This window comes from Peromyscus leucopus, chromosome 15, assembly GCF_004664715.2.
Source record: "Peromyscus leucopus breed LL Stock chromosome 15, UCI_PerLeu_2.1, whole genome shotgun sequence".
NCBI lineage: Eukaryota > Metazoa > Chordata > Mammalia > Rodentia > Cricetidae > Peromyscus > Peromyscus leucopus.
In genome coordinates, this window is record NC_051076.1 from 49664452 (window position 1) to 49684501 (window position 20050).

At 39.3% G+C, this 20050-nt stretch overlaps 1 protein-coding gene across 2 annotated transcripts in view; it reads right to left on the reverse strand.

The window, feature by feature from the left end:
- Positions 1 to 20050, reverse strand: part of Dennd1b (DENN domain containing 1B) — a 219589-nt gene that overhangs the window by 14908 nt on the left and 184631 nt on the right. For both annotated transcript variants that reach the window (XM_028889858.2, XM_028889857.2), the window contains 4 exons: positions 17838 to 17878; positions 16780 to 16848; positions 14105 to 14161; positions 13190 to 13297 (listed from right to left, as the gene is read on the reverse strand). In XM_028889858.2, the coding sequence (XP_028745691.1) occupies positions 13190 to 13297; positions 14105 to 14161; positions 16780 to 16848; positions 17838 to 17878 (275 nt within the window). The remainder of the gene's footprint in view (positions 1 to 13189; positions 13298 to 14104; positions 14162 to 16779; positions 16849 to 17837; positions 17879 to 20050) is intronic.

A 20050-nucleotide genomic window follows, 5' to 3' on the forward strand; every position in this document is an offset into this window, starting at 1 on the left:
AGAGTATTCTGAAGTGCCCTGTGAGAGAAAGACCGTCTATAAACCAAAGGTCTCAACCTCATTTCAAAGCAGGAATTGTGCCAGCAAGATGGAGATGCTAATGCTCCAAGAAGGCAGCACACAGTGAGGCCTGAGGCCTGAAGAGCCTCCCGTTGGTGCACTTGGGGACAGGAAGGAGTAACAAGGCACATGACTGGTGACAGCGAATGAATTGGAAGCATGACAAAAGCCACTCCTGAGAAGGGGAGCACTGTGGGCTGCGGCAGCTGTGAAGATCTGGGCATGGTCCTGACAACACAGGGATCCCCCTTCCATCTACAGCGATGGCACTCTGTCGGCTTCGTGAACCTTGTTCTCTTTGACTTGTCACGGTCTGTACTTCCTTGTACCAGCAGCATTCCCTTCTAAGAACATTCCCATCTCACAGGCCTGAGACTGAAGATCTTATACTTTACTTCCCTTTACTTCAAATTCTACTTCCATTCAGATGCAGCAAAGTTAAGAGAATGCCAACCCCATCCCAACAGTGACAAAGACTAGGTAACCAAAAAAGTAGATCAAAATTCCTTTGGGGTCTGTGAAAGAGAACAGATTCACAGTAACCAAGTAGACTGAGCTGCATATATCGGAAGGCCTTGGCAAAGAACGAGACAATGAGCTGCCTCAGAAGGAGGTTAGAAGTTGCTGAAAGCTTAATAAATCATTAAGTAAAGGACAAGTATGAGCTAACGTGTCAATTTAGTGTAGCAAGGACTCTCCAAGACTGGGGAGGGAGGAGTGTTTGCAGTCCCTGGCTCTTTCCCACACACATTCCTGTAAGGAGAAAGACAGCCCTCTGTGGTCATTCAGGACAGTAGAGAGTATGCTGCACCATGCAGCCATGATACTCACACACTTTTCTATATCTTTAATTTATAGAAAGCTAAAGTCTTCCCGAGACTGATCAGGCAAATGGAGAAGCAAATTCTCTCCCAGTGTGAAGGAGCCCACACTGACACCCACTGGGGAGAGACCCGGAAACACCCACTCCCCAAGAGAGTGACGGTCTAAAGAAGCTTGCACACAACAGGAAAAGGGGGTGTGTGGCTCCAGTGTGAAGAGGAGTGTCCTTTACAGGCCACTGTGTTGTGGACTTGGTCAGGTCGCAGGTGCTTTGGGGGGAGGAGCTGAACTCTCAGTTAGTGAGGCTTGGTGGGAGAAAGTAAGTAGGCTGGGATTTCCCTGTGAAGACAGGGCTTACCTTTGGCTCCTTCCTTACTTCAGGGCTGCCATGAGGCAAGCAGCCTCTGCCAGACTCATTTGCCATCATGATAGTCTGCCTTATGTGAACCCAAAGCAGTGAGTGAATGCGGGTGAATGGATCTCTGAGCCCATGAGCTAAAGTCAACCTTTCCTGTTAGATTGTTTCCTTGAGGTCTCCCTCACAAGGACAAAGACGAACTAACAGATCTGCTCAAAAGCCCACACTGGAGGTACAGGGACATGGCTTGCCTAAGACTGAAGCTGCACCAGAGCACAGAAAAGCCACAAGGCTAGGACCAAGTGCAGCCCTGGCCCCGTGTGGCTCAGGTAGACAAGGGCTATGATGATTCAGGACAACTGAGAGAACCTAGAACTTTCTCCAGAAGTATTAATACCAAAACATGATCATTGCATTCAACTGATATGATTATCAATAACAAAACCAATTTCAGTTCAAATTCTGACAGACATATGTTCTTATAATAATACCATTACAAAAGAGAAAGCATGCTAAATTCTAGATGCAAACATTAATGCACTCTGCACATGAGGTCTGGCATTCTGTTAAGAGCTATGAGACATTGAACAGGTAATAATGCATGAGTAAATGGGTAATAGGAATTTTTTAAAGAGCCAAGTGGAACTGATAGAAAAAACCAAAAAGCATTATGATATAATAGATGAAAAATAGTTCTGATGGACCCATTAGCAGATTCAACAAGAAACAGTGCATTTTGAAACAGGTCAAAAGAAACGACCACAATTGAATAAGACACAAAAAGAAAAAAGCAGCGAAAAAAGTGAAATGAAAAACATTAGTAAGAAAATATGATGTAGAATACCTAAGAGCTAAGCAATACTATCACATATCAGTTCATTCTGTTTCTAATAGAGTAGACATTCCCTCTCTCTCTCCCTCCCTGCCCCCCCTCTGTTGGATTGTTACTATAAATAAAATGGGAAAACATTAACTAATATGAAACGGACTGTAGTGAATACTGGAAGTAATGTGTGCAACAAAACCCTAATTCTCATAATAATCTATGGAGGTGGTCACAGTTACCATCATCTAACAGCTCACCAGGCTCAGAGAAGTTAGGAAAGATGTCTATGTTCACAAACCAGTCATAGGGCAGAGCTGGCATTTTTGTCTGTGTTCGTCATACTATAAAGCCTGGGATCTTTCCATTCTCATCTATTAAGTGACAAGGTCGATGGGAAAAGAGCAGATAGGAAGACTGAATATAAAAGTCTGAGGAGTCTTTCCTGCATCTGTATATAATGGTCCTCAAGAACCTAAAAGGAAGTAAGAGATCTTTGAAGCCACATTGGCAGGTCTGACAATACCAGAGGTTCTGAGGGGACACATGGCCTTGAAGGCCATGAAGTAGCTTAAACTAATGGTCAGAGAGTTGAATGGGATTCTGTAATATGAATCTTAAAATGTCTTATTAATAAAAAACACTAAGGAGCCAGTTATTGGGGTGATAGCTGAGAGATCAGAGAGACAGAACAAGCCACAGCTAACCTCACCTCACCAACTTCTCAGCCGATCCTATTTCCTCAAATTGGAAGCCTCTGAGTCCTCATCTGAATGGATCTCAGATGAACTGCTGCTAAAAGCTTAAAAGCTTAAAAAGACTCTAGTTCCTGGTCCTCACACCTTATATACCTTTCTGCTTCCTGCCATCACTTCCTAGGATTAAAGACGTGTGTCACCATGCCTGGCTGTTTCCAGTGTGGCTTTGAACTCACAGAGATCCAGATGGATCTCTGCCTGCTGAATGCTAGGATTAAAGGGGTGTGCTTTAGGCTACCATTGCCTAAACCTATGTTTAATATAGTGGCTGTTCCGTTCTCTGATCCCCAGATAAGTTTACTGGGGTGCACAACATATCAACCACAGGATTCTCCACGATGATGCGTCCACTCTGCACACATTTCACCACCAGTGTATTAACAGAGCCTCACTTCAGCTTCGTTGGACTCTATGCTAGTATCTTTTCTTTTTCTTTTTTTCTTTTAACTAAAACATCATCAAGTATTAGAATTGAAAGACAGATTATAAGAAATCAGAACTGACCCCTAGTTTGGCAAAATACTCATCGCAGAAACAGAGTACTTTAGAATTCATTTTTTCTCATTGTTAAGAGACTATATGAAAAGCTACCTAATGGCAATACTCTAGAAGGCTATCTCTAAAGCAAGGCAAGGGTGTAGGAAGGCTCATATTCATCCACATGGGCACCTGTGACATGGTTTCAAACTGGATATTTCTAAGCCAGCTTTTAAGGGCTGCTCATATGCTGAGTGATACCAACTAACCTTGTTAGTCTTTTAACATTTGAAAACACAAATCTGACCAGGGTTTTACAGTCAGCTTTTGGTGCAAAAGATCACCATTAGTTAGTAGTAAAACAATATGCTAAAACATTAAATACCTTAGTGAAGAAGAAGGCCTCAGTGGTCCTTTGAGAAGCGGCAGTCTAGCTGCAGATTCTGAATGGACAGCGGGAATAGCCACTATGAGGAACAGACTGGCTTTGACCTCCATCGGCCCACTGAGCTCTGATCAGTTCCAAAGCAATGCCATATAAAAACCCGGGTGGGAGAGCATCATTCCCTATCCTAAGAGTCTTGAGAGAAAATAAGAACTTGTGCACAGAGGTTCTAAACCCTGGGCATGTTTGGGATAGAGAACTGTTGTTAATTTGACCAGAACCCTTAAAAATTAAAAAGGTAATAGGAAAAAAATTTAAATTTTAAAGGACAGAAAACCGGGAAAATATTCCTTCCATGATTATATATAAAGTCTAGAATGGTAATAATCATTAATTAGATTTACTAAATGGAAAAACTGAATACGTTTTGTCTTTGTTTCAAGATTTTATAATACTTAATTGTGGTGAATGAGTTTGAAGAGTAAAATGAATTATAACATTAAAATGTCAACTTTAAAAGTTTTCAAATTATGCATATGATGTATATTTATTTACATAAATACAATAATCTTTCCATTATGGGTTTTACAATATACTGGATATTGTTCTGCAGAGCTAGATTTCTTAAGTGACATTCCAGAGAGCTCTACAGGGACTGGCAGTCCCTCAGCTGAGCAGCGTCCTCGGACAATTTATGACAGCTCCAGCACTTCAGTGTTGTTCAGCAGTTTAGCACTGAACATTACCTTCTACGGATGCTGCACACAACTTCCACTAGAGGGCGTGCTTGTAACCCAGAACCCATTTGTTTCTTTGTGAAACAATTGTAACTCTAACCAAATCTAAAATGTTTGAAATTAATACTGTCCCAACAGAGAAAATAAGAATTTTTTTCTAATTAGCAATATGGTACCTGTATATTTCTCCAGAAAATCAACTATAGAATAAGTTAGGTTAAATCCAATGTGAAGAGACCTTGGAACACACACTGCTATAATATGTTTTTATTTAGGCAATACTGCTATGTTCACATTCATTTAATTTATTTCAAAAAAGTTTTACAATTTGAAGTTTCTTAAAAGATTTCCCTATTATTTAAATCTAGCAATTCAGCTTGATAGTGTCTTCAACACTGAGCCAAATAAACATCAAAAATGGTTGCTTATCATCTTAAGACCTGCTTAACAAGAGGAAAAGTATGTCCAGTACTGGAAACCAAGTCATCTACCCAGGACTAGTGATGTCATGTGTCTTGGAGGAGAACCTATAACCACCACTCCATTTAATCAGCATAAACGCTAACTACATTCTAAATATTTGTCCTTATACTACAGGCATGTATAATACTCACCCCTCAACAAGGAAACTTCTCTTGGCAACAGATAAAAACCACAACCAATCAAAGTGTAGATTGTGGAGCCCAGTTCCAATGGACACATCTCCAAAAGAACTCCAGCACCCAAGGCTCAGGGAACATTGTGGAAGCGGGGGCGGAAAGACTGTAAGAGCCAGAGGGTCAGGGGGTTGGCTGTGGGACTGTGTGTCCACTAGTGCCAGATGCTACCTCCATAAAGTCTCCCCAGCCTGTCTTCCTAAACATGAGCTGAAAAGGGACAGCGGCAATAGACATGACAAAGAGGTCAGGAAAACCATGAGGTCTCAACTCCACACAGAGAACTATAGGTAACTAAAGAATGCCGAGTGGGAGACATGGTCTTCTCTAGGGAAAAGCATACTAATTGGCTACCAATACCAAGTGGTCAGCTCTGAAAACATGAGTAATTTTATATGACTATTATGAGTAATATTATACTGACAGAGTAGGTATTTATTATTGTATTTAGGAGAATACACACACACACACACACACACATACATATACACATGTAGGTAGCAATAATGAATGAAAAAAGAGACAACAAATTTGAAGGAAAGTGGGTAGGGATATGTGGGAAGGTTTGAAGAGGGGAAAAAGAAGAGGAAAATAATATATTTATAATCTCAAACTAGAAATAAACATTATTTGTCTCATGTAAAACTTACTTTACAAAACAAAGTATTCTGAATATTTACTGCCATATCCTGCCCCAGCCCACACCACACAACTGTTTTTCTTGCCTTGCCATTTACATCACATTTTCTTGGGAAGAAACAAGGTACTTCCCTCTGTCTAACTCTCTCACTTTTTTAAAAAGACAGAATCTTGCTATGTAATCTAGGTTGGCTTTGAACTTGTGACTTTCCTGGTGTGTGTCACTACAAGTGGCAACTATACCACCTTTTACACTTCCTGTGTCAGCTGAACAGGAAGTGCTGCCATTTATTACAATTATATTTTACTTCAGAGTCCACCAAAATTTTATAAAGGAAACTTCGTCATTAATATGTTACCATGTACTACACACAACTTCATATGTGTATCTTGTTTTGTTTTTCTTATGAGCTACATAATTTAAGAGTATCTGAGTTTTTGTATTTTAAGTTGCACTTAATTACTTAATTATATCTGTAGTGTATAAATTATACATTTTACTATCTACAAAGCATAAGCTATCTGATTATCATATTCATTAAAGAAGCTAACATGGTGGGATTTCTTTTACATTCCCATACACACAACTGTGTCTATAAAATGATTTGCTTACAGTCTCTGTGAACCAAAAATGTATATGTGTATATACATGTGACTATCTTTAGGGCACATTTTTAAAAGATAAAAGCATATGACTTATGGATTATAAACTTTTTATAGCTATTCAAATCTGTTAGAAATGGTTTGTAAAATGTAAAAATTTAACATATAAAGAAACACAGAAACACCAAAATTTCATTTTAAGTGAGCATAATAAGTAGAGAAAAAAAATCTTATCAGTCGTATTTTATAATGAAAATATCCTCATCACTTATTAAAAAAGAACTGTTCTTGCTTCAAACTCCTAGTCCATATGTAACTATGTCCACCAGCTTGGCAGTATGTGGACATAACAGGACAGTAGACATTGTTTCATTTGTAAGCACTGTACTTGGGTTAAAGTCCTGATTCCGTTCCTAGAGTATTTATCGTCAAGCACACTGTGTGATACCACACTGCAGAGCAAAGGCCGGCCTTTCCTGCAAAGATTTATAGAAACAATCTAGATGGTAGAAATGGAGAAACTCAAGTGGACTGGCATTTGTCCCAGGCATGAAACAGTTAAAAGTGGTATGTATGCCAAGGTTTTAATCAGGCTTAGCAACAAAAAGATTCTTCAGTCCTCCACTTCCACAAGATTTTGTCACAGTGAAATGCCTTGCTTAGGGCCATCCATCTGTTAACAGTGACTCATGATATGGCTAAGCTCTGATGTTTGTTCACTAGTATAGTTGTTAGGTGAGAGAGAGAGAGAGAGAGAGAGAGAGAGAGAGAGAGAGAGAGAGAGAGAGAGAGAGAGAGAGTGTGTGTGTGTGTGTGTGTGTAATTGTTGGACTAAGCAAAGAAAGCTTAATATTGTTGAAAGCAGAGCCTAGGTCAGGTTTATAGACTAAAAAGTATTATTGAAAGGGATTTCTCTCTTATTCTTAAAAATTTCTAATACATTGTAGACAATTTCATATGACAGAATTAGAATTAATGGTCTGGTATTGTTCACTAACTCTTCAGGATTCCGTTTATATAACATTGACAAAAGAAGGTAAGTACAGGGGATTAAAACTGCTCTGCACCATGACCGGTAGCAGTATTCTCCCTGGACCAAACTGGCCCGATTTTCAATAAAATCAGAGAAGGATCCTTTCCCTGGAGTCCTGTTAGGCTAGGGCGGCTGTTAGAACTGTCATCTCCACACAAAAGGGAAAGGCCTGGGCTTTACAAATGCGAAGCCTAATTGGGAGATCTTCATGGCTGTACCCCTGACATTTATTTAAGCCTCATCAACAAAACAGAAAATAGCCATACTAATTAGCAGACCAGCACACAAATTACTATTTGTTGGGGGTGGATTATAGATTCAGTCTATTCCAAAGACAAGCCAAGTAATGGGACAGACATATCTAAATTCCTCTCCATAGCGTCCAGACTGTAAACTCTGATTATGTTAAATAAAGACACATTCTCAGAATTCAAATGATCACAATTCATTTCATATTCTGAAAAATAAATGAAAAAAATCTTTCACTGGCCAGTCTTGGTGGAAACTGGAAAAGTGACATTCTTGCCACACCTGGGTCCATGTCTGATAATTAAATGGAATCGGAATGGGATGAGACAAGTCATTCAGAGTCATTTCTTAATGGAGCTGACAATAAAACACCATCTTACAAAGTTATAGACAAGAGACTTACTCATAAAACAAGATACATATTGCTTCTCAAATCGTATGCTAAAGTCAGCAGTCAGCACCCCACTTAGAATGAAGATGAATACCTGCTATTTTTGTGACCGCAGTATTGCTAAGTGACCAAGGACATGAATTTCACAAGAGAAGAAAGTCAAATAGGGCCACTGTTACAAAGGACACATGTGTACATATGAACAGCTACCTGTTATAGAGTACCTATTATACTTTATTAATGAAGATATTTTATTCACATTATCTATAATTCCTATAGCATCCAAAGAAAATGATGTCTAATGTTATTATTAATTAAAAATGCAGGAAGCAAGACAAAGGGATATGCTATTTTACTAAATGTCAAAAGCAAGTTCCTTTTTCAAATCAAGTTCAGTTTAGCTCTGTACTGATTTTTTCTATCATATGCACTGGGGAAGGATCACTATTAACAGATATGTATTGTATGTTGGGAAATTGCTAAGTGTAGGTCTATATAAAAACATGTTGTATATCTTAGATATATACAATTTAAAACTCGATTTCTAGAAATTAACATGAAACATGAAAAACCAGAAATTGGTAAGTTATAATAGAAATGTTATATCCTGCTGTAAGAGGAAAATTTAGTATTAAGATATGAGGAGTTCTCATATTGAGAAAAGCATTCCTGTGATTAAAATGTTTCTATCTTAAGGCATCATACTGAAAACAAAGAAATCATAAGGTTTTTTTCCCATAAAAACAAAATCTGTTTTCCATGGTAAATATCATTTAAGTACTCTATTACAGAGCAAGCAAAAACTTTTACAAAAGTGATTTAAAATGCTAAAGCTTGAGAGCATATTAGCGATGTCAGAAAAGCAAACAGGGAAACTCCGACTTGTTTCCACATCGGTGAGTGACCTCCTTAGTGCAGCACTAGCCGCTCTCAACACACAGAATGACTTCATTCAAAGACGTGTTTTAGGAACAATCAGGATTTGGTAATCACATGCAGAAATCAATAATGGTTTATGAAAAATAAGTTTAATAAAAGGAAAAGTAAAAAATTTACTCAGTTTGCCACAAAAATAGCACCATGAGTTCAGAATATTGTCGTTTTTTCCTTCTGTATATGGCTGGTACCTAGGAAAGATCCTTGACACAGTGGTGATGAATTATCAGACGAGCAGGTCTTCTTCATAAGGGCCTTCAGCTTTAGCTGCCTTACCAGCCTTTCTCATTCCTAAAGACTGCTAAGGCTCAGTGTTCCTACCCAAATTCATATTAAAGCCAAAGTTCCCACCCCCATGTCTTGCTCTGTCTTGTCCTTCTGCCATGGGATGAAGTAACATGAAGGTCTTTATGAAGCGTGAGTGCCTTTACCTTGGCTCTCTACCCTCCAGACATGGAAGAAATACCTCTCTGTTCTCTACACATTACTCAAGCTCAAGTATTCTGTTATAGTAGTACTACACTGGCTAAATCACAGATACACAAAAATACTTTATTGTTATTGGAGGTTTTTGCTCTTTTGGGGGACCCGTTACCCAGCTCCCAAATAAATCATACACAGAGGCTTACTCCTAATCATAAATGCCTGGCCTTATCTTAGCTTGTTTCTTGCCAGCTTTTCTTAACCTAAATTCTCCCTCCCACCTTTTGCCTCTGGGCTTCTTCCTTTTCTAACTTCTGTTTATCTTACTTTTACTCTTATCCCATGAATGGCTGTGTGGCTGCTGGCTGTGTGACTGGCCCCTGAAGTCCTCCTCCTCCCTCTCTCATTCCTTGATCTTTCTTCTCTTCCCAGATTTTTCCTTCTATTTATTCTCTCTGTCTGCCAGCCCTACCTATCCTTTCTCCTGCCTTGCTATTGGCTGTTCAGTTCTTTATTAGATCATCAGGTGTTTTACACAGGCACAGTAATACAGCATTACAGAGTTAAACAAATGCAACATCAACAAAAGTAATATACCTCAAGATAACATTCCCCAATGCTTTATTACTATGAACATTTCACAGTACTGTGATTATTATTATTATTATTATTATTGGTTTTTCGAGACAGGGTTTCTCTGTGTAGCTTTGCGCCTTTCCTGGAACTCACTTGGTAGCCCAGGCTGGCCTCGAACTCACAAAGATCCGCCTGCCTCTGCCTCCCGAGTGCTGGGATTAAAGGCCAAGTACTGTGATTATTAATCCAAGCTGTTTATTTGATGGGGTTCTGAATCATCACTGGATGTCAGTGAGGCATTTTCTAGATTGTGTGGGTTAAATGGAATGGGAAGATCCACCCTACATGGGGGCAGCACCATTCCATGGTCTGGGGTCCCAAAATCAATAAAAAGGAAGCAGGAGGCAGGTTCAAAACAGCTGAAATTGCCACAGAGATCGATGACATGAAGAAAAACTTGGGCTCTACACGGGGACAAAAGTGTTTTGAGGGCAAAACCTAACCTATCGCAGACTCCTTGAGAAAACACAAGCTTATCTGAAAGAAGAGAGACTAAACTGAGAACTTCACTCAAGGGGTTGGTTCCATGGGTGTGTTTTCCCAGGGTCAGCACACAGATGCCGATACCACTGTGGTCCAAGGGAGCCAGGCTCCCCACACAGCTGCCAGGTGAACTTGGCAGCTTTGTTCCCTCAGTACTGGTTTTGCAGGGATAACAGATAGAGGAATAAGGGTGTCAAGACAGTCTTACATCGAAGTTCTAGAGAGCTGCTGAAGAGAGGCAGTGTGTGGCAGGGTTGCAGTCCTTGTAAAGATATCCTAAGGAGCCACATAAGCAACTAAAAAAGTATGAATTGCAACGGAGACTCCAGGATTTTGAAGATGCCAAGAGCTTGAGACATTCACTGAAGAAATTTGAATGTCAGCTTTGCAGCTGGTCCAACACTATGTGTGCTCCAGGCGGCAAAGCTGAAGGGGCTCCTCAAGTCTTTTACCCAGATGATTCTATCATGAGCCCCGGAGGCAGGACATGAAACACTGGGTTTCAGCCTTGCTTAGGCCAGGTCATTACTATTCCATCATTCTTCCTTTATGGAATGGATATGTATCCTGTGCCACTGTATAGTGGAAGTACATTAGTTAAAAGTTGCCTCGAGCCTCAGATGAGAGTTGGACTTTGGAGTTTTAAATAGCACGGGGCTGCTAAGGCTATTAGGGACATTTGAAGCTGTACTGAATGCATTGTGGATTATGGGATGGCCATGAGCCTATGGTGACAAAAGTGGACGGTTATGGTTTTAAAGTGACATGTTTGGGTGTCAAGATGACAAAATCTGGAGTTGAAATGGTTCATCTTGACTTCCCCACTGATGGTACTTATAGAATCCATGGAAATAACTTTTGTGAGGATTTCTGTGAGGTTGACTTTTCTAGAATGGTAGTGAACACCATGCAATGGGATGTGATCCCAGAATGAACTAGAAAGGAAAAACAAAGTTGAGTAGCAGCTTTCTGTTGTGGGATATTTGTATACTGTGTGAAAGTGTGTTGCTGTGATTGATGAAATAAAAAGCTGAATGTCTAATACCTAGGCAGGAGGTAGAGGCAGGACTTCTAGGCAGAGAGAAAGGAGGAGAAGCACTCTAGGCATGTGTGCAGATGCCAGGAGACGTGGAGAGGAAGGAAACAAGAGGTGCAGGATGAAAGAAAGGTAAAAGGCCACATGGTAAAACATAGATTAATAAAAGCAGGTTAATTTAAGTTATAAGAGCGAGTGGGACAAGACTAAGCTAAGGCCGAGCTTTCATAATGAATAATGAGTCCCTGTGTCATTATTTGTGAGCTGGTGGCCCAAAGAAAAATCTGACTACAGTATTCTTTTTATTTTCATTTCCTTCAGTGCATGGAATGCGACCTCAATCACCTGCCTTCCAGATTTTCCTGCCACAGTGGACTATACACTCAAACTGTGTGCCAATAAACCCTCCCTTCCTTGAGGTGCAGGTCCTTTGCTGCCGCTAGTCTCTTGAGAGCCACAGGTAAATGCTATGACCATCCTGGCTGGGGACCTTGGCAGCTGTCATAAAAGGAGCTTTATAGGCACTCTGGATTTGACTCTAAAGCTAATTTCTAAAAGTGCCTAGTAAACTGCAATTTAATATACAAAGTTCAATTGGTTAAGATCTTCGGAAGCCTATTCTAAATACAAAACACTACATTACACTGCTATTTTTCTAAATACTTTGTCACAGGGACAATATTTTTAGGAATATCAGCATTTGAACAGAAGTTTTAAATAATAATAGCAAATAAAATATATAAGCCTAGAAAAAAAAATAGACATACAGTCCCCAAGTTATGAATGGTTTGGCTTCATGACATTTTAAGTTTACTATGGAGAAAAGCAATATACTTTAAGTAAAAATGATCTTTCAACTTTTGAATTTTTCCTAGCTAGTGATAAATGATGCGGTACTCTTCCTTGGTCCCAAGTAGTGCAGGGACTCACAGCTTCCTGTCACACATTCTATCACAAAGGTGAACTACAGTGTACAGTGGCACTAGTTATGACTTTCAATCAGTTAATCACCTTAAGTGCATTTTCGGTTACAATACTAACAACTTCTGATGAGTCATTAAGAGGTACCCCATCATAAGTTGAGGATTATCCGTATAGTAATTCACCCTTGGATTTCTACATGTTGTTTTAATGATTGGATATCTGGGCTTCATTTTATGTTTGCAGTAAAGGGAATCTATTAATGTTGTTCCACGTCACATTGTTCATACTCCACATAACCACAGGCTTAACTATCTCTCAAACTCACTGGAATATGAACCCTTTGAAGACATGATAAAAGGCTTGGGAACAGCAGTGTTTCATATTTTGGACCTTTTGGGTACTACAATATCTGTATATACACTGAGATATCTTGTGGATATGAACTGTCTTAACACCAAATTCTTTAGACAGCTGACACACAGAGTCCAATGGTAAATTTAGCTAATATTCTTATAATATTATAATAATGTTATGCTTTGAATGTGACCTGGTATATGAGATTATATGTAGAGCACTCCATGTCTGTATCAAGATGGACCTTTCACATTAGAGATACCTGGTTCTCCACTGACAGCCCCGAATCCACTGCTCTTCCCTTGATCAATAATGCTAATTTTCTTATAATGGTCCAAGTTGCTCCCAAAGAAGTCATTGAAATACGTAACCTGAGACTGGAGGCACAAAGGGCAAGCACCCTTACCTGGGAAAGCTTATGCTTCTCTCTGTTTCCTCCCGTTTCATTGTGTAATGTATAAACTGGTGTATACTGCACCAAACCAGAACAGGTCCCATAATCTTCCTCATTTTCCTACACATAAAGAAAAGTAGAATTATTTCACGATACTCCACGTTTTAACTAAAGCTATTTAATAAAATATCTGTTAAATATGCAAAGAAAAAAATAACACTTTAGCTAATTTAAAGAATCTTCTGAGGATGAAATAATGATTTTCTATGGTGTAACTTAATAATTTAAAAAATAATCCATACTTTGACTACTTGGAATAAAATTTATAAAGACACACATTCCCTATTACTACAATGGAAGATTTTAAGTAGTTTTTCTTCAAAAGTAAAAATTCAAAACACAATTGTTAATAAAACTGCAAAGATGTAATGTGTAATCAAACCAAACACACAAATATAGATATATAAATATTTATATGATACCTTCAATAGCATAGGTTCAAAATCCACTCATTGTGATATTTTATAAATTAGGAACATTCTTCAATGTAATAACTACTATTGGAATGAACCTATAAAACCAAAGGGTGGCATTTCTTGATAATTCTACCCCAAAGATACTTTCTTTAAAATGGTCAACTTGAAGGAAGATTTTATGAAAACATATATCCTGTTAAAAATATCTTTGAAAATCTCTACATTCTGTGATAAAATATGCAAACAATAAAGAGATTATTCAGTAGATGCATATAGAATAGCAGAAAGTTAGTTGCCAGAGGACTTGTTATAAACAATATATTCTTGAACAAAGGGAAAAGCATATTTCAAAAGCCATTAAAACATAAACCTCACACTGTTTGTAGAGTAGGGGCTGCAAAATCACACAAAATCAGGGTGAAAAATATCAGGATGACAGATGCAGACGTACCTTGTGTTTCAGCCTGCTCTTCACCTCCTTTAGTCCGAGTCTGGCGTGACTCTTTGCCTAGAAAATGAGAATAAGTCTATTTAGCTTTGCATGTTTCTATTATCATTTACTGTGTGTGTGTGTGTGTGTGTGTGTGTGTGTGTGTGCGTGTGTGTGTGTGTGTGTGTGTATAAAACTATCTCTAATAAGCATTGCTAACTATCCATATTTCTTAGAAAAAAAAAACAAATTATACCCCAACACTATTTCCAAGGATGCCATCTAGTTACTATTTTAGTAAGCCCAAATTGTTGGTAAAAATGGGTCAACCTGTATTGCATACAAACACACAAAGATTAACATTCAGCCTAGAATCAATCAATTGGGTAACTAATACCCATTATTAATTTAAAATTGTCACCAATGAGAAACAGAGACAAGGTAAATCTCAGTATCAAGTTACATGGGCAAATGTTTAAGCATCAAGGAATTCAAGCAATTTTAGAGGGCATTATTAAAGTGCTTTTTCAAACAGATATTGACTAGCACTGGCATCTTAATGGTATGGCTAGTTCACACACAGATTTTCCAATAAAAATTAAGTCACTGAAAATTTTACACTATCCTCATGTATCTTTGGGATTGGGCCTCATGGTTGAGTATCTCCAGTCTGGCTGCAAATTGTGGGGTCCAAGTTCTGACAACTGGGACTTTGGCAGAGGGATGGATGTTTCGCACTGGAGATTTCTGCTCACAGTGTCCGTCATAAAGAGGGAGGAAAGGAAGCCTCATCTGCTTTTGTTTGCTGACTGTGTGCTGGCTGCTCAGACACACCGCACTGTTTGTTGTCACAACTCCAAGGTTACACTAGCAAGACACCTCATAAAAAAGGACAGTGACCGGGGAAGACTAAGTCTACTAGTCTAGATTCCAATTTGGGTTATATTTAGTTATGAATTCTAACGCCTCCCCTTTTCAAAGATGAAGGAGAAAACAGTGTTTTTAAAATACACCAGTGTTTTAACCTCACCAAAAGGAGGGTGGCATAAGTCTTATCTACAGACACACAGTCTGGATTTCAACCTCAAAGTCCTTGCTCCCACTACCCTATGCTGCTTCCTAAGCTGATTGTAAGGGATGGCAAATCATGACTCTCATGTTCACAGAGAGAAAAGACCATTCCCCATTAACAAGTGTAAAGCCCAGATGACCAATGACGTACAGATAAGCACTCAAGCAATGTTCTGAAATGAATGCAAGAATTATTTTGTATTATTTAAATAAAACAAACTGAAATACATTACAATAGAAGATAATTTCAAAAGCCATTTAACACTAGAATATATCCTCTGAGTTTTTTGGTTTTGTAATTTTTTAGAATCAATCAAGACATTTCATTCATTACTTTATCTGTAAAGCAACTGAAACCAAAGGGTCCTATATTCATCCCTATGTTGTGATAGGTTAAAGAATGTCATTATCAAGGAAAACTGCTTTTCTTCCTATCATCTCTTAGAATTTGAGTCAGTGTTGCTTTGCTCACACTGTTCTTTAGTTAGCTCCACTATTTCCTAACCTATCTACCACACTGTTTCCAGATGGTCCTTAGTATATAAAGTTGAATCTAGCGTTGGTCTCTTCCAGCTTCAAAATTTGTCCACTGTTAATCCTAAAGTCTATCTGGAAGATGGAGCAAAGTTTCCATCAGCCTTGCAGCTTAGCCACACAGAGTTGTATGCTTAACTAATAAAACAATCTAACAAAACAGGTACTTAGAACATTTAGACAGATCAAACACGCATTTCATCTGGTTGCGCTTCTTTTGTTTATGGTGTTTGTTATCACCGTTATCCTCTAAGCCATGAGAAATCTATGAAGAAACATGGAGACTTAAAGCATCTTCTAGGGAACAGATATTACCACACATTATTCGGTTTATTTTCTCCTCAAGGAAATAAGAAACATTTAAAATATATTGTAGGAATTAACACAATTTTCAAAATAGGATCTCACTGTGGACTGCTTCAAAATTTGCTAAACAATTTTGTTGATAACTTAAATAAAACAAAAAAAATACTTTTAGATTGAATAAAGGAAATACCTTTCTATACAATATTGTTTTAATAACAAACTTTATTTTGCTCAATATGGACTATAAACATAGGCTAGCCAAACACAAGAGGTCATCCCTAAACACATGAGCAACACTAAATGAATTCAGCAAGTTGTAGTTATAACTTATATACATATATACTTAAATGAACTTACACACATACATATACATGTAATAACTATAACTTAAAAATAGGAGAACATCAATTTGAGGGTGGGAGTTACAGCAGAGGAACTAGATGGAGGAGACAGAGGAAGGGAGTCACGTGAATACAGTATTCATATATGGAATTGTCTTAAAAAGAAGTCTAGAAAGTAATATATTCCATTAAAGAAAAAACAGAAACACACACACACACAGATGGCTCCTGATGACAGAGAATAGAGGCTGACACTTGTCTATGGACAGTGCACACACAAGCTGGAGCACCTTGGTCACTGGCACTCATGGGCACATCCTCCCCCAAATGGACAAATAGCAAATACTTTGAGTTTACATGTCTACCGTCTAGACGTGAGTGTACCGTCTAGACGTGAGTGTACCAATGTTATCAGCAGAAGTTTGAAACTCAGAGGAAACTCACAAATTTGTACGCGGTCCGCACTGCAGGGGTCGCTTTGGTCATCGCTGTGTTGAACAACGCACTTCCTTTCTGAAAGAGAGAAAAGGTTTTGAAGACTTGTGGGCAAACAGTCCTGGAAATGAAGCACGGTCGGTAGTACAGAAAAAGAACTGTAAGTTAAAGACCTATACAATTATGTCCGGTGTTGTTAAGAGTTTATATTTTATACTAATTTAGAACAGGGTCTAAATATTCTACTCTATTCTGTTCTTTCAGTTGGTATAAAGCATCAGTTAAGGGTCATTTCATCACTGAAGTTTGGATAGAAGAGTAATGTGGACAATACTGAGTACAGATTTAAAGTTTCTCAATAAAAAGGATATAATGTTTATCAGCTGGTTTGATGTGAGGCAATAAAGACTTCATGTTAAAGAAAACTACCAACAAAACTGTAATCCAATAAAACCCCCATCCACTCCTACCACTGCGCCTAGTGCTCACGGACGAATACCAACTTCTAGAGGAAGGATTTATTACATCACACAGGTTAGAGTCCATCATCAAAGGAAGCCGGGGCAGGAGCTGAGGCAGGAACCTGAGGAGGAGTGCTGCTCACTGGCTCCCCTCCAAGCTCATATGCAGCTGCCTTTCTTAAACCTGCCAAGACCACCTGCCCAGGGTGGCACTGCAACAGTGGACTAGAACATCAGTCACCAATCAGGAAAATGCCACACACACACATGCCCACAGGCCACTATGATAGAGGCATTCCCTCCATTGAGGCTCCCTCCTCCCAACTCTGTCCAGTTGTTAGAAACCAGCCAGCACACTGGTGTTCTGAAGGATAAGAGAAGGGCAGGTGTTGGTTTAAATAAGCCTTTTCCCTGTGAACTGAACATTTTCATTTTAAAATGTCCTTTATAATTATCAACAAACTATAAACAAAAATATACTTAAAGTATGATAAAACATACATATTTCAAATTAAACAGTGTCAAGTGTATCCAGAGTACTTTCTCCGAACATTTCTCAACACTTTCTAGAGGACACAAAAGACGAAACCAAAGTCTTATGCTTACCTTGACGGTATGCACCCACTGTTGATATGACCTTGGGCTCCCTGAAACATATAACAGTTAGATGCCAGGAATCATTGCTAACAAGTGAGATAGAAAGCAGAGTTGGGCCAGCTGGCCCTGCTGTAAAAGTAGCACTGGTGTTGGGGGATGAGTGAGCTGTAACAGAGCAATCAGGACTTACACCACACACGCATTCACAGGTGAAGAAAGGCTTAGCTAGATTCTCTCATTCTCATATTTGCTCTTCAATGGAAAATAAAACCTCCTGAAATTCAACACGTCTGTCTATGCTCTTAAAAATACATTTTTCAATGATTTATGCCTATTGTTTTAAAAATATGTCTGTTTTATACTTAGGTTCACTTAAAACATTTCAAGGGTGAAGAATGAAGAAAGTTGGGAAATGCAGAAAATTGAGGCCAAAAGAGATGGTTTTGTATTTTTTAAATAGTAATGTATACTAACAAGTACTTGTATTTTAGCATAACCAAATGACACTTTTATCTGAAATTATTCTCTAGCTTTCTAAATGTAAAAAACATCGCCGGAAGGAAATATGAAAAGAGCAAACATCCTGGTTATGAAAGAGCTGACCTGACAGAATTACCTCCAACAAACTCGGACAGTTCAGGCTGGGGAGATGCTCAGTGAGTAAAACACCTGCTGTGCACACATGAGGACCTGAGGTTGATCCAGACCAAAAAAGCCAGGTGTGGTGGTCCACACACAGAGTCCTAGTGCTGCGGTGGTCCACACACAGAGTCCTAGTGCTGCGGTGGTCCACACACAGAGTCCTAGTGCTGCGGTGGTCCACACAGAGTCCTAGTGCTGCGGTGGTCCACACACACAGTCCTAGTGCTGCGGTGGTCCACACCTAGATTCCTGGTGCTGCGGTGGTCCACACACACAGTCCTAGTGCTGCGGTGGTCCACACCTAGATCCTGTGCTGCGGTGGTCCACACACAGAGTCCTAGTGCTGCGGTGGACCACACCTAGAGTCCTAGTGCTGCGGTGGTCCACACACAGTCCTAGTCTGCAGTGGTCCACACACCAGTCCTAGTCTGCTTCCCACCTAGATTCCTGGTGCTGCGGTGGTCCACACACACAGTCCTAGTGCTGCAGTGGTCCACACACAGGTCCTAGTGCTGCGGTGGTCCACACACACAGTCCTAGTGCTGCGGTGGTCCACACACAGAATCCTAGTGCTTCCGTGGTCCACACACACAGTCCTAGTGCTGTGGTGGTCCACACACAGAATCCTAGTGCTGCGGTGGTCCACACAGGCACGTTCCTCTGCGAGACCCAAGTCACTTAACCAAGGTACATGGTGAGTGACAATAATGGACACGGTTGTCCTTTGGCTTCCTCATCCACTCAGACCCCAGACACACACGAACATGCACCCAAAACTCTGTCAATAAACATACTCACTTACACACACACAAAAAAAAAAACCCAGTAATTATTTGGTCAATGAAATGAAATTACTAGCCAAAAGAGAAACACATATCTGGTGCTAGAGAGATGGTTCAGCAGTTAATAACACTTTGTTCTTGCAGAGGATCCAGGATCAACTCCCAGTACCCACATGGTGACTCACAACTGTCTATAACTCTAGATCCAGGGATCTAGCACCCTCTTCTGGCCTCTATAGGCACCAAACATGAATGTGGTGCACACACACACATAGCCAAAACACTCATACAAATAAATAAACAAACAACAAACAAATAACCGCTTCCCCCAAAAGACTTAGAAACACACATCTGATAGTCTTTCAAACCGACTTATTACAGCTAGATTTTAAACTACCTTCTTATTTTTTTTTTTACAATGCTTAAATAATCTCAAAAATTATATGGGTAAAAGTCATTATTATAAATAAAGTCTCAATGGCTAGTCAGTCACTGTTGCACAAAGAGCCCCTCAAGATACAGCAGTCTTTTTATGTGGTTGTATCTCTGTTTTAAAAAGAAAATATACCAAGGGCAAGAGAGATGTTAAAGGCACCAGCCTGCTTATAGCTAAGACTGATGAATCGAGTTTGATCCCCAGAACCTACATAGTAGTAGGTGAGCACTGAATCAAGCAAGCTATCCTCTGACCTATACATATGTAGGGGCATGCATACATGTACACACATGCACAACTGATAAATAAATGTAAAAACTGCCATCGCCTTGCTGCTAGGAACCAGTGCTAGAACAGCTGCC